We start from the raw sequence: 12,309 nt of genomic DNA, 5'->3' as shown, positions 1-12,309 counted from the left end.
GTGGAGGGGCTGTATTAATCAGGTCTGTTCATTGAGGAGGTGAAACTCAGTATGTTGAGGTTTTAAGAGCATGTTTGCTTTTGCAGATCAGTGCAAAATAATAAATTAACAAGGAAGCTGGAGAGAGTTCACCTTCTTAGGCAATTCCCCGGGATTGAGAATGACTTGCTTCCACTCCGGTTCAATGGGTTCTGAGATGGCTGATGAGTCCAGTGTATGATCTGCAGACGCTGTCACATGAGGGGCAGGTGGTGCTTGTCGGATCAGGTAGGTGAGTAGTTTGCAGGTTTGTGCGCTCCCTCCGATGCCTCAGCCTTACCTCTGCATGTTCCTGAAGTTCCTCGTGGTGTCCGATGCCTTCCCGTTTGTCCTTCCTCCGTCTGGGATGGTCAGGAGCCTGGGTCTCCAAGGAATCGACGGGGATGTTTCATCTCTCCAGGGATGCTGTGAGGACACCTCTAAAGCCTTTCCGCTATCCTCCTGGGAGTCTCCTGCCACGACCAAGTTCTGAGTAGAACAGTTGCTTTGGGGAGTCTGGTGGCAGGAATGTGAATGACATGTCCCAGCCAGTGGAGCTGGTGTGGGGTGTTTCGCGCCCTGACACGAGGCAGGTTGGTTTGGGAGAGGACGATGCTGTTGGACCACCTGTCTTGCCACTGGAGTTGGAGGATAATGCGGAGGCACCTCTGGTGTTACTTCTCCTGTGCTTTGAGGTGTCGACTGTCGGTTCTCCAAGGTAAGGTCAATGTGGAGGTGTATTTATGAGCAGTGACTGACGGGACAAAGCAGTTCAGAGTTATCCACTGTCGAGACAAAGAACCACACACAGACTGACTTCAAACTCACGTAATTTTCCCAAGAACTCAAAGAGCAGTGCCTCATCCACAGTTTTATCATCAAGAACCTGGGTTCCAAAATTGGAATTTGCACATTTTTGGTCTCCAACCTCCTTGGTTAAAACACACTGGGTGCACTGTCAACATTTCAGGTTTCCTCATACCTTGGTTCGACTTCATTTGGAGAACTGTGCACTGTTCTGCTCTCATTATACATTGGTTAGATCACAACTGGAGCACTATGCACAGTTCTGGCGTCTATATACATTGGTTAGACCACATTTAGATCACGGTAAAATATACATAGCAGTAAAGATCGAACAGGCTGGGGTCCTTCTCTGGAAATGAGGGGTGCCCAGATAAGAAGTCTTTAATATTATTAATAGGTTTGATAGGATAGACGTAGAGAAGATATTTTCACTTGAGGCTAAAGACCAGAATTATAAGGCATAAGATACTCACTAAAAATCCAAACGTGAATTCAGGACAAACTTCATTCCCCAGAGATTGGTGAGAATGGGGAACTCACCACCACAGGCAGTGGTGGCGGTAAATAGTATTCAGTGGGAAACCAGTAGACATACGAGGCAGAAAGGACTGACAGGAGATGCTGAGAGGATGAGATAAAGAGGGATGAAAGGATGTATCTGTGGAACATCAACACCTGTATAGATCCGTTCACCTGATGCTGTGTTCTATATTGTCTGCAATTCTATATAGTCAACGTCAGTATCTGAAAGAGGGGAGAAAGTTGGAAAGCCGATCTGGAACTTCCCAAGGAGTTCTACAGCCAATGAAGTGCTTCTGTTGAATTACAGGCATGTTGGTCTTTGTTTCATGGGGGATGGGAGTACAAGAATAAGGAAGTCGTATTACACTTGTATTGGGTCTTGGAGAGAACACACCTGGAGTACTAGGTGCACATATTTGGAGAGAGCTCCGAATGATCGGGCTGCAGATGTCAATGACACAGAACTGCAGTTCCAGAAAGCGATTACCAGGAGTCTAACATTGGTCCCTCCCCGGAAATGAAAGAAAACTGGGTCCCGCCTATCTGAATGATAAAGTGATGGAGAGGAAAGCTGTGACTTTCAGTCAGTGCCCAGAACTTTGAGATACTCTACAATAAAAGTGCTCAGTCACTTCATATAAAACCACACGGATCCGTTACCCTCCAGAGATGGCTGTCTCTCAGCTCTGGGTTGTGTTGTTGGTGTTAACGGGTAAGGAGGTGTCTGAACAGTGAGGTTACAATGATGTACATGTGTCTCTGCTTCTCAGTCTCTGTCTGTCTCTGTCTCTCTCCTTCTCCCTCTATAATTCTTTATCTGTCTCTCATTCTCTCTCTCTCTCTCTGCCTTTATCTCTGTGTCTCTATTTTTAACTGGTCCCTTCCGCTCTCTCTCTCTCTTTCTGTGTCTGCCCAAGTCTACCTCTTCTTGTTGTTACCAATATAGACATTATCCCTGGTTTTATCTCTCTCTTTCTCTCTCTCTCTCTGTATTACAGATGTGGGGGCCGTGTTGATCCAACAGACTCCTGCTTCCATATCCCATTCCCCGGGCTCTCCAGTCAGGATCCAGTGCGTTTACACAAAGGCAGATGCTAGCTCTGCTTTCTACTGGTACCGGTGGCATCCGGACCGTGAGCCCGAGAACCTTTTCTATTCCTACACTGCTGGAACGGTCAACCCCTCCGGTGAGGTGGACGGTTTCACTGCCAGAAAGCCCGACAACACCCATTTTTACCTGGAGTCCTCCAGCTTGTGGGAGAATCAATCAGCCGTGTATTACTGTGCCTGGAGTCAGCACAGTGACTCAGAAAGGCGCCGGAGTTCAGCAAAAACTCGAAAGGAGGAGGAAAGCACTTGTGGGAGATAAACCTGCCTGTCTATCTCAGTGTCTTTCTGTCTCTCTGACTATCTGCGAGTTTCTGTGTCTCTTTGTGCGTCTCTGCATCCATCCATCGATCTATCTATCTATCTATCTATCTATCTATCTATCTATCTATCTATCTATCTATCTATCTGTCTATCTATCTATCTATCAGTCTGTCTGTCCATTTTTGGTTATATTGCACCATTTATCTATCTATTTATCTTGATCATATATATATATTTGCCATCGATTTATCGACCTGTCTCTCACCTCTCTAAATATGCATCCACCATATATCTGACGTTTATCATCTATCTAACACAACTGTTTGCACCATACCAGTTTAATTATTGATATATCATGATTTGCATTTTACTGATAGTTTCATCTTCTTGCTCTCCTTCGACTCAGAGTACATCAATACATTATGAATTATTAAAAATGCTGCAGCAATGTGCTCAGATCCTTCTCGTTAAGGCAGCCTCTACCTGTAAAGAACAGATTCCCAGGTGGGGTAAATGGGTTCATGGTCCTGTTGAATGAGCTGTCGGTGGTATGTGACAAGAGTTACACATAGCTCCCTCTTGTACATGTCCCCAATGATTCATACAATGCAAAAGTGAGACACCTCCCCAGATAGGTCTCTCACTGGAACACCTGCCTCCTGACGGCGGTTTGAGCATCTGTTCAAAACAGTTAACCCACTTCTTCATGACACTGTCGCTTTTCAAAGTATCTAACATTTCACCCCAATGTAAAACATAATCCTTGAATTGTCGTTTAGCCCAGGGGAAATAAATCTTTATCTGCCTAATACAAAGAAGCAACTTGATGTGTCTTATATATTTATAAAATCCAACAGCAGAGCCGAGGCCATTCAGCCCATCGAGCCTGGCCCGGCTGTTCGAAAGAGCTACCCTACACAACACCAATCAGACACAAGCAACGAGAGCCTGATGCAGACGGGAAGCAGTTCCTTGTTCAAGCTCCTTCCGACCAGGGGGTGTTATTATTCTGTCATACCCAGAAGTGAGGGGTCAGAAGGAAACCCTGCTTCCAGTGCTGTCATTTCCGCTCTCTGCTTTATCTTCAGCCGCCTGATATTGGTTCATGAACAGATTCAGCCTTCAGTCTGCAGGATGCAGTTTGCCAAACTCTTCCTAATCGTCTGTTCTCTTCTTCCATGTAGGTATTCATCGTTCATAAAGATACCTGTGCTAAAATACATGCTGTGCTTTCATTCACTGCTAACTTCTATCAAACTAGATTGATAAAACATCATTGCAGTCGATTTTCTGTCATTTCTTAAACTACATACTTTACTTTCACTGTAAATAATATTTACTTAATGAAATTGTTGACTGAATGAAAGTAACTTATATATTCGTGACTCTACTACAGCTATCTTTAACCGATAAGTTTGCCCTAAATCTGGGTTAATTTGTCTGTCTCATTTCACTTGCTACATTATTTTTCAATCTCTATATCTATCTGTTTATTATCTATATATCTACAAATATATCATTTAACTATATATTGTCTGCCTATATAGTTATCTAGTATTATCTAATTATCTATTTGGATCGTTTAGTTGGTTATCATATGTCACAATATGTTCCAAACTTTTAAAACTATTCTCCTTATTTCTCAAGGCAAAACTCTAGCAGAGGTGATACACCAGTGGCCAACTCTGGTGGCAGTGAAGGGAGGTGAACCAGCAGAATTAAACTGTTACCAGAATGACAGTAGTAAGAGCGTTATGCTGTGGTATCGGCAGTATGCCGGGCAGGGGCTCACCCTAATGGGCTATTCTTTCACTGGAAGCTCACCCACGTACGAAGGAAAATTTGAAGAGGAGGTGAAGATTATAAGGCCCGAGGACAAACGATGCAGCCTGAGGGTCCTCAAGGTTAAGGCTGCGGATGCGGCGGTGTATTACTGTGCAGCCAGGGAGCACAGCGCTGCAGACTGCCTTAGTGCCAGTACAAAAACCAACAGGGTGAACAACACAACTGACTGACATACAGGAGCAGTGACAATGGTTAATGTCTCTCCCTGCCTCACCGGCCGTTTTCCAAGCTGGTGATTCCCGGATTCCTGAACCGTCATCAAGGGCTGAATGACACGGAATGGCAGAAGGTCCGAGGAAGAGAGAGAAGGAAAGAGAGAGATGTGTCTCAGATCCCCTGCAAAATTTCAAAGTCCTCGTCTACACTGTTTAATTTCTGGCACTGAGTATGTTAAAACTGAGTCACAGTCGCTGTCCTATACTTGATTAATTAAAAGGTTAATTAATGATCTAAATAAGACAGATAGTTAACATCGCCATTGTGAAGTGATGAAAAGAGTATCAATCATCTGCAAGGTACAAGTCAGGAGTGTGATGGAATACTCTCCACTTGCCTGGATGGGTGCAGCTCCAACAACACTCAGGAAGCTCAACACCATCCAGGAAAAAGCAGCCCTCTTGATCAGCAACCCATCTACCACCTTCAACACTCACTCCCTTCACCACGGTGGCAGCAGTGTGTACCATCGACAAGATGCACTGCAGCAAAGCATCGAGTGTCCTTAGACAGCACCTTCCAAACCAACCAACTGTACCAACTAGAAGGACAAGGGCAGCAAATACATGGGGGCACCACCACCTGCAAGTTCCCCTCCAAGTCACACACCATCCTGACTTGGAACTATATCGCCGTTTCTTCACTGACACTGGGTCAAAATCCGGGAACTCCCTTCCCAACAGCACTGTGGGTGTACCTACCCCCCATGGTTCAAGAAGGCAGCTCACCACCACCTTCTCAAGGGTAATCAATGTTGTGAAATAATTGCTGGCCTTGTGAAAGAAACTCACGTCCCATGAAGGAATAAGAAAAAAAGTTATATCAGGTCTTCCACGACTTCAAGACGCCCCAAAGCAGTTAACAGCCAACTAAGAACTGGAAAATGATGGTCAGATCCTCTGCAACTTCTTCCCTTGTTTTGATTTTTTAAAAATTCATTCTGGGGACCTGGGTCCCTCTGAGAAGGCCAGTAGTTATTCAACATCGCTAATTGCCCTGGAGAAGGTGTGTGCTGCCTTGTAGATAACTGAAGAGTTTGCTAGGTCATTTCAGAGAGCAGTGTACTTAAAACACGGAAGCCAATTGGTGTACAGCACCATGCCATAGGCAGCATAGACAGGCAGATAGATAGCTAGGAAGGCAGACAGGCAGACTATAGATAGATAGATAGATAGATAGATAGATAGATAGATAGATAGATAGATAGACAGACAGACAGACAGATAGATAGACAGACAGACAGTCAGACAGATAGATAGAAAGACAGATGGGTAGACAGATTGATAGATAGACAGACAGATAGGTAGACAGATAGATAGACAAATAGTCAAATAGATTGTTAGATAGACAGACAGATATGCAGATAGGTCGATATGAAGACAGACAGACGGATTCATACAGATAGAGAGACAAATTGACACAGATAGACAGACAGACACACAGCCATGCAGATATATAGATAGAGAGAAAGATAGACAGATAGCTACAGAGATAGATAGATAGCTGTATAGATAAATAGACAGAGATCTTTTTCTCCCTTTCTCCATCTATCTCTATCACTGCCTCTCTTTTACTCTAACTGTTTTTCACCATATCATCCTCTCTGACTCTGTCTCGCACTATGTCTCTCTCTCATTCCTTGGCACTTTCACATACACTCTATCACTCCAATAGAATCGTAGAAAGTTTAAGGCACAGCAAGAGGCCAATTGGCCCATCGTGTCGGTGGCGGCTGAAAAACAATCCACCTATTCATATCACACCTTCCAGCATTTGGTCCATAGCCCTGCAGATTACGGCACTTGAGGTGCATATCCAGACTCCTTTGAATGAGTTGAGAGTGTCTGCCTCAACAACCCTTTCAGGCAGCGAGTACCTGACCCCCACCACTTCTAAGGTTTTCCTTTTCTCCCCTCCAATTCTTCTAACAATCACATAAAATCTCTTCCCCCTCGTCACTGATCTCTCTGCCAAGATGAATAGACCTTTCACCTCCACTCTATCCAGGCCCCTTCAATATTTTTTACATTTCTAACAGACCTCCCCTCAGCTTTCTCTGTTCCAAGGAGAACAACCCCAGCCTATCCAATCTTTCCGCATAGCTGCATTTTCCAGTTCTGGCAACATCCTCGTAAATCCCCTCTGTACCCTCTCTAGTGCAATTACATTCTTTCTGCAATGAGGTGACCAGAACTGCACACAGTACTCAAGTTGTGGCCTAACCAATGATGTATACAGTTCCAGCATAACCTCCCTGTTCTTGTATTCCATACCTCAGCTAATAAAGGAACGGATTCCATATGCCTTCTTAACCAACTTATCGACCTGTCCTGCTACCTTCAGTAATCTGGAGACATTCACTCCAAGTTCCCTCACTTCCTCTACACTTCTCAGTATTTTCCCATTAATCGTATGTTCCTTTGCCTTGTTTGACCTCCCCAAATGCATCACCTCACACCTGTCCAAGTTGGATTCCATTTGCCACTCTTCTGCCCATCTGACAAGACCACCAATATCTTCCTGCAGCCTACAGCTATCCACCTCGCGATCTACCACACGGCTAATCCTTGTGTTGTCTGCATACATCTTGAAAATGCCCCCCTACATTTGCATCCAAATCGTTAATATATACCACAAAAAGCAGGGAATCCAGTGCTGAGCCCTGTGGAACGCCACTGGGAACAGCCCTCCAGTCGCTAAAACACCCATCAACAATTACCCTTTGTTTCCTGCCACTAAGCCAATTTTGTATCCACCTTGCTGCATTTCCCTTGATCCCATGGGATTTTGTTTTTTTTGAACCATTCTGCCATGTGCAGCCTTTTCAAAAGCCTTGCTAAAATCCATGTAGACCACGTCAACTGCACTACCCTCATCTATCTTCCTTGTTACTTCTTCAAAAAATTAGATCAAGTTGATAAAACAAGATCGTCCCTTAACAAATCTATGCTGTCTATCCTTGATTAACCCATGCCTTTCTAAGTGACAGTTTTTCCTGTCTCCCAGAATAGATTGCAATAATTTGCTCATTACTGAGGTCAGACTGACTGGCCTGTAATTAGTCAGTCTATCCTTCTCTCCCTTTTTAAACGGAGGCACAACATTAACAATTCTCCAATCCTCCGGCACCACACCTGTGAGGACTGCAAAAAGATGGTCAGACCCTCTGCTATTTCTTCTCTTGCTTCTTTTTGCAGCTTCGGATTCATTTCATCCGGCCCTGGTGATTTATCAACTTTCAAGGATGCTAATCCAAATAATGTTTCCTCCCTCAGCTTCGCTCCCTTAAACCCAGAGCAACCAGCAGAAAGTGTCTTAATTCCGCCGCAAACATGCCATTCAATTTCATCGACGTTTGCTATTTTCCTTCTGTCGCTGAGTATGTTTAAATTCTGTCACAATCACTGTTTTACATTTGATCAACTGATTAATGATCTCAACAAGACTGTGCGGCGGTGACTTGTGAAATCAGCAATCAATTATTGAATATAAGACATTGAACTCATTAATCTGTTCCCCCTTTTTTGGCAACAAAAGTGTGAAGAATATACTGTTAACCATATAACATCTACACCCACTTTTGCTCATGTAGGTTTCACTCTTCTGCTTTACATCTGTACAGATACTGGCAGGAAATTAGGACAAAGACTGAATTTGTATCGTTAATTCTGTGGGTAATAATCCTCTGCAGGAGAGGATGAAACACTGAGAAGGAGGATGAATTTCGGGAATTGACTTGAAGAAGCCCACAGCATGGGTTTCACTGGGAAAGTAACAAACACAGCTTGTTGCAGTTGCACCATGCTGCCACTGGTCGGCGCAGTGGCTCCACTATATTTCGCGCCACCACAGGCTTTGGCGCCGCTGATCAATGAGTCAATTCCTCTGCTTCCGCAATCTTTTCACTTTAAAGGCTAAATGCAGTTAGATTTCCACTTTACAGTGATGTTATATGAGCCGCCGCCGCTGCCATCGAACTATCCACCTTCTCTTCCTCCACTACTGATTTTAATTTGCAAAAGGATGTTAATAATCCCCTGTTGTGCGCCATAAGCTCTGGAGTCACTCAAAGCAGCTATCGTTGCACCACCCCTTGTTTTTTTCACCTACCCTCTCCAACACCTCGTTACCTTCAAAACTTCCCTCGATTCAGCATGAAAGCAAGCTCACAAAGGGAAGAGAGTGAAGATATTGGCAGCAGAGTAGAAAGTGGGGTGGAAGGAGGGAAATGGAGAGAAGAAACAAGTGGAAAGGGGCGGAAGGAAGCAAACAAAAGAATGGGGGACAACTTAAAGGTAGGGGCGGGGATCATTGCCTTGAGATAACTTCCTCTGATGACGATCCGCTCTGCCTACACCTTATCTCTCTCCCTCCCTTAAAACCCAGAGTAACCAGCAGAAAGTCTCTCAGATCCACAGCAAACATGCCTTTCAGTTTCATCCTCTTTGCTATTTCCCTTCTGGGGCTGAGTAGGTTAAAATTCTGTCCCAATCACTCTTCTACATTTGATCAACTGAAAGGGATGATTAATGATCTCAATAAAACTGAGCGGCGGTGACTTGTGAAATCAGTAATCGATTATTTCATATCAGACAGTGAACTCATTCATCTGTCCCCTAGTTTGGGAAGACAAGTGTTATTAATATGATGTTAACTCTTTAATGTTTGCACCCACTTGCAAACTTGTGGATTCCACAATTCTATTTTACATTTGTAAAGATCCAGGTACTTGCAGGAAATTAGGACACAGACCGAATTTCCGTCGTTAATTTGGTGCAACACCGACGCCCATCGTCTCAATTGTAACTCCATCGATACTAGTTCATTCCCTCTAATTTCTCTTTCTAGGTGTTTGCCGGGGTGATGTGATACATCAATGGCCTCAGTCACTGGCTGTTAAACAACCAGGACCCGTGGAAATGAACTGTCTGCAGAAAGGAACAGTTCGCGATAACATGTACTGGTATCGTCAGTCCCCCAGCAGAGGATTCCACTCAATGGGCTCTGTTTACCGAGGCAGTGAACCTCAGTATGAAGAGGGTTTTAAGAGCGGGTTTGTTATTACCAGGACTCTGAACAATAAGAAATCCACTCTGACGATCGAGAGTGTGAACGCCACGGACGAGGCGGTGTATTTCTGTGCAGCTGGTGATGGGACACAGCGGTTCAGAGTCATTGGCCGCCTTGACAAAAACCCTCACACGTCTCCCTTCAAACGGGTGCATTTAACCCAGCATTCCGTGAAGAGCAGCCCTGGCTGATCGGATGCGGATCTGCATCTGTTCAGTGCCCGTTCGAGTCGCAGAACGCCCATGTTCTGACACCCCACAACCTCCAGACAGGCAACGCACACTCTCTGTGCCCACACCTGAATAATGGCCCTTTGAAATACAATTCAACCCGAACCTCAGATAGACCACACCTGGACAATTGTGCATACTGTGCACAATTCTCAGCTCGATATGCCTTGTGTAGACGACGCCTGAAGTGCTGAGGACAGTTCATACTTCCAAATACCTTACTTAGAGCGCTTCTGGAGCCCTGTGTACAGTTCTGGTCTTCATCGACCTTGGTTGGACCAAATCTGCAGTGCTGTGCCGAGTGCTGGTCTCCATATTACAATGAGAGGTACGAGCAGAAGTGCAAAAATGATTTACAAGAATGATACCAGAGCACAAAAGGTTATAACTATCAGGAAAGATTGAAAAGACTGGGATTCTTTTCCCCAGTCAAGAGAAGGCTGAGGGGTGACCTGATAGAGGTGCTCAAGATTATGAAGGAATATGATAGGGGAGAGGTAGAGAAGATGTCTGCACTTGTAGGGAAGGTCATGAATACATCATACTCACTAATAACTCCCAGAAATGAATTTATACAGAGTAGTGAGAATGTGGAATTCACTAGCACACAGAAATAAATGATGTGTATAACCAGATATATGTAAATAGATGCTGGATAAAAACATTAGGGAGCAGGAAATAGCACCTCATACTGATAGGGCTGGATGAAGACATTGTTTATGTTCTTTCATCAGATGTGGGAATAAAATGTGAGAATAAGCTAACCAGCAATATAAACACAGATGGTAGGAGCCTTTACATAACAAGCAAGAGTGCAGCTGAAGTTGACGTTGGTTCCTTCGAGGTAAAGGCAGGTGAAATCACCATGGGGAATGGGGAAATGGCAGGGGAATTGAACTAATATTTTGTGCCTGTCTTCACAGTAGAAGACACAAGTTCCATCCCAGAAATAGGCAGTAATCTGGGGCCTAAAAAGAGTGAGGAAATTAAGGATATTCATATCAATTGAGAAAAACTTTTGGAGAAACTTGGGGGATTAAAATCTGACAAGTCCCCTGGAACAGATGGATTATATACCAGAGTTCTAAATGCGATAGCTGCAGAGAGAGTGGAGGCGCTGGTTATGATTTTACAGAATTCCTAAGATTCAGGAATGGTCCCATCGGATTGAAAGCTGACAAATGTTACACGGCTTTTCAAGAAAAGAGGCAGTGAGAAATCTCAGGATAAGGTGTCAATCATTCCGGACTGAGATGAGGAGAAATGACTTCACTCAAAGGGTTGTGAATCTTTGGATTTCTCTACCCCAGAGTGTTGTGGATGCTCCTTCACTGAATACATTTAAGGCTGGGAGTTTTGATCCCTCAGGAAATCAAGGGATATGGGGAGCAAGCAGGAAAGTGGAATTGAAACCCAAGATCAGCCATGATTGTATTGAATGACGGAGCAGGCTCGATGGGATATATGGTCTACACCTGCTCCTATTTCTTGTGTTCTGTGGGTCTGGAGTCACATGCAGGCCAGACCAGGTAAGTACGGCGGATTCCCTTCCCTAAAAGACATGAGTGAGCCAGCTGGGTATCAGGGCACCTTAACTGAGACTAGCATTCAATTGCAGATTTTCCAATGAAATAACTGTATTTATTCATTAATTGAATTTAATTTCCACCATCTGACCTGGTGGGATTCGAACGCATGTCCCCTGGAGATTCACTCTAGCCTCTGGATTACCAGCTCAGTGACATGACATCTACACCGCCATCTGCCCCAGGCTAGTCTGGAACATGGTCCCATCGGGACGAATAGCCTGAATTTGTGCTGCATATTAAATCTAATTCGATGTCACTAGCGACACCAGCCAAAGCAATGGATAAAAAATGGGAAGACGGAGAAATTTCAAAGTATGTCTTCACAATGCCTATTTTATCGATTGCACTTTGCAAATCTCAGGTGCCTGTAGTTACACATTACAGCCACGAGATGGGGATGGAGCTCCACCGCAGCCTGAGTCCCACTTGCTTCTGTGAAGACTGAGCGAGCAAAGCAGCAGTGACTTGACCAATCTACCTAATAGTCAATTCCACTAACACTGAAACAGATTAGAATCATAACCATTCCACACAAAATAGACAATTGGATTTCCCCAAGTCTGCTCGTTCATAGTGAATGGTTTGAGCAACACTTGTGATATACTAAAACAGATGATCGGAAGGAAGTAAAGAGAAGCAAA

At 44.3% G+C, this 12,309-nt stretch overlaps 2 gene segments (V, D, J or C); both read left to right on the top strand.

Moving 5' to 3' along the window:
- Positions 1–2,016: 2,016 nt before the first annotated feature.
- Positions 2,017–2,716, top strand: LOC137361205 (immunoglobulin lambda variable 2-23-like). The segment is given in 2 exon segments: positions 2,017–2,059; positions 2,346–2,716. Coding segments are annotated over 2 exon segments (414 nt in total).
- A 1,126-nt stretch (positions 2,717–3,842) lies between these two features.
- On the top strand, positions 3,843–4,741 carry LOC137361210 (T cell receptor beta variable 20-1-like). The segment is given in 2 exon segments: positions 3,843–3,898; positions 4,366–4,741. Coding segments are annotated over 2 exon segments (414 nt in total).
- Positions 4,742–12,309: the final 7,568 nt, after the last annotated feature.

Source organism: Heterodontus francisci, unplaced genomic scaffold, assembly GCF_036365525.1.
Source record: "Heterodontus francisci isolate sHetFra1 unplaced genomic scaffold, sHetFra1.hap1 HAP1_SCAFFOLD_349, whole genome shotgun sequence".
In the NCBI taxonomy this organism is placed as follows: domain Eukaryota; kingdom Metazoa; phylum Chordata; class Chondrichthyes; order Heterodontiformes; family Heterodontidae; genus Heterodontus; species Heterodontus francisci.
The sequence above is the reverse complement of the archived record's forward strand: the minus strand, read 5'-3'. Positions and strand labels throughout refer to the sequence as shown.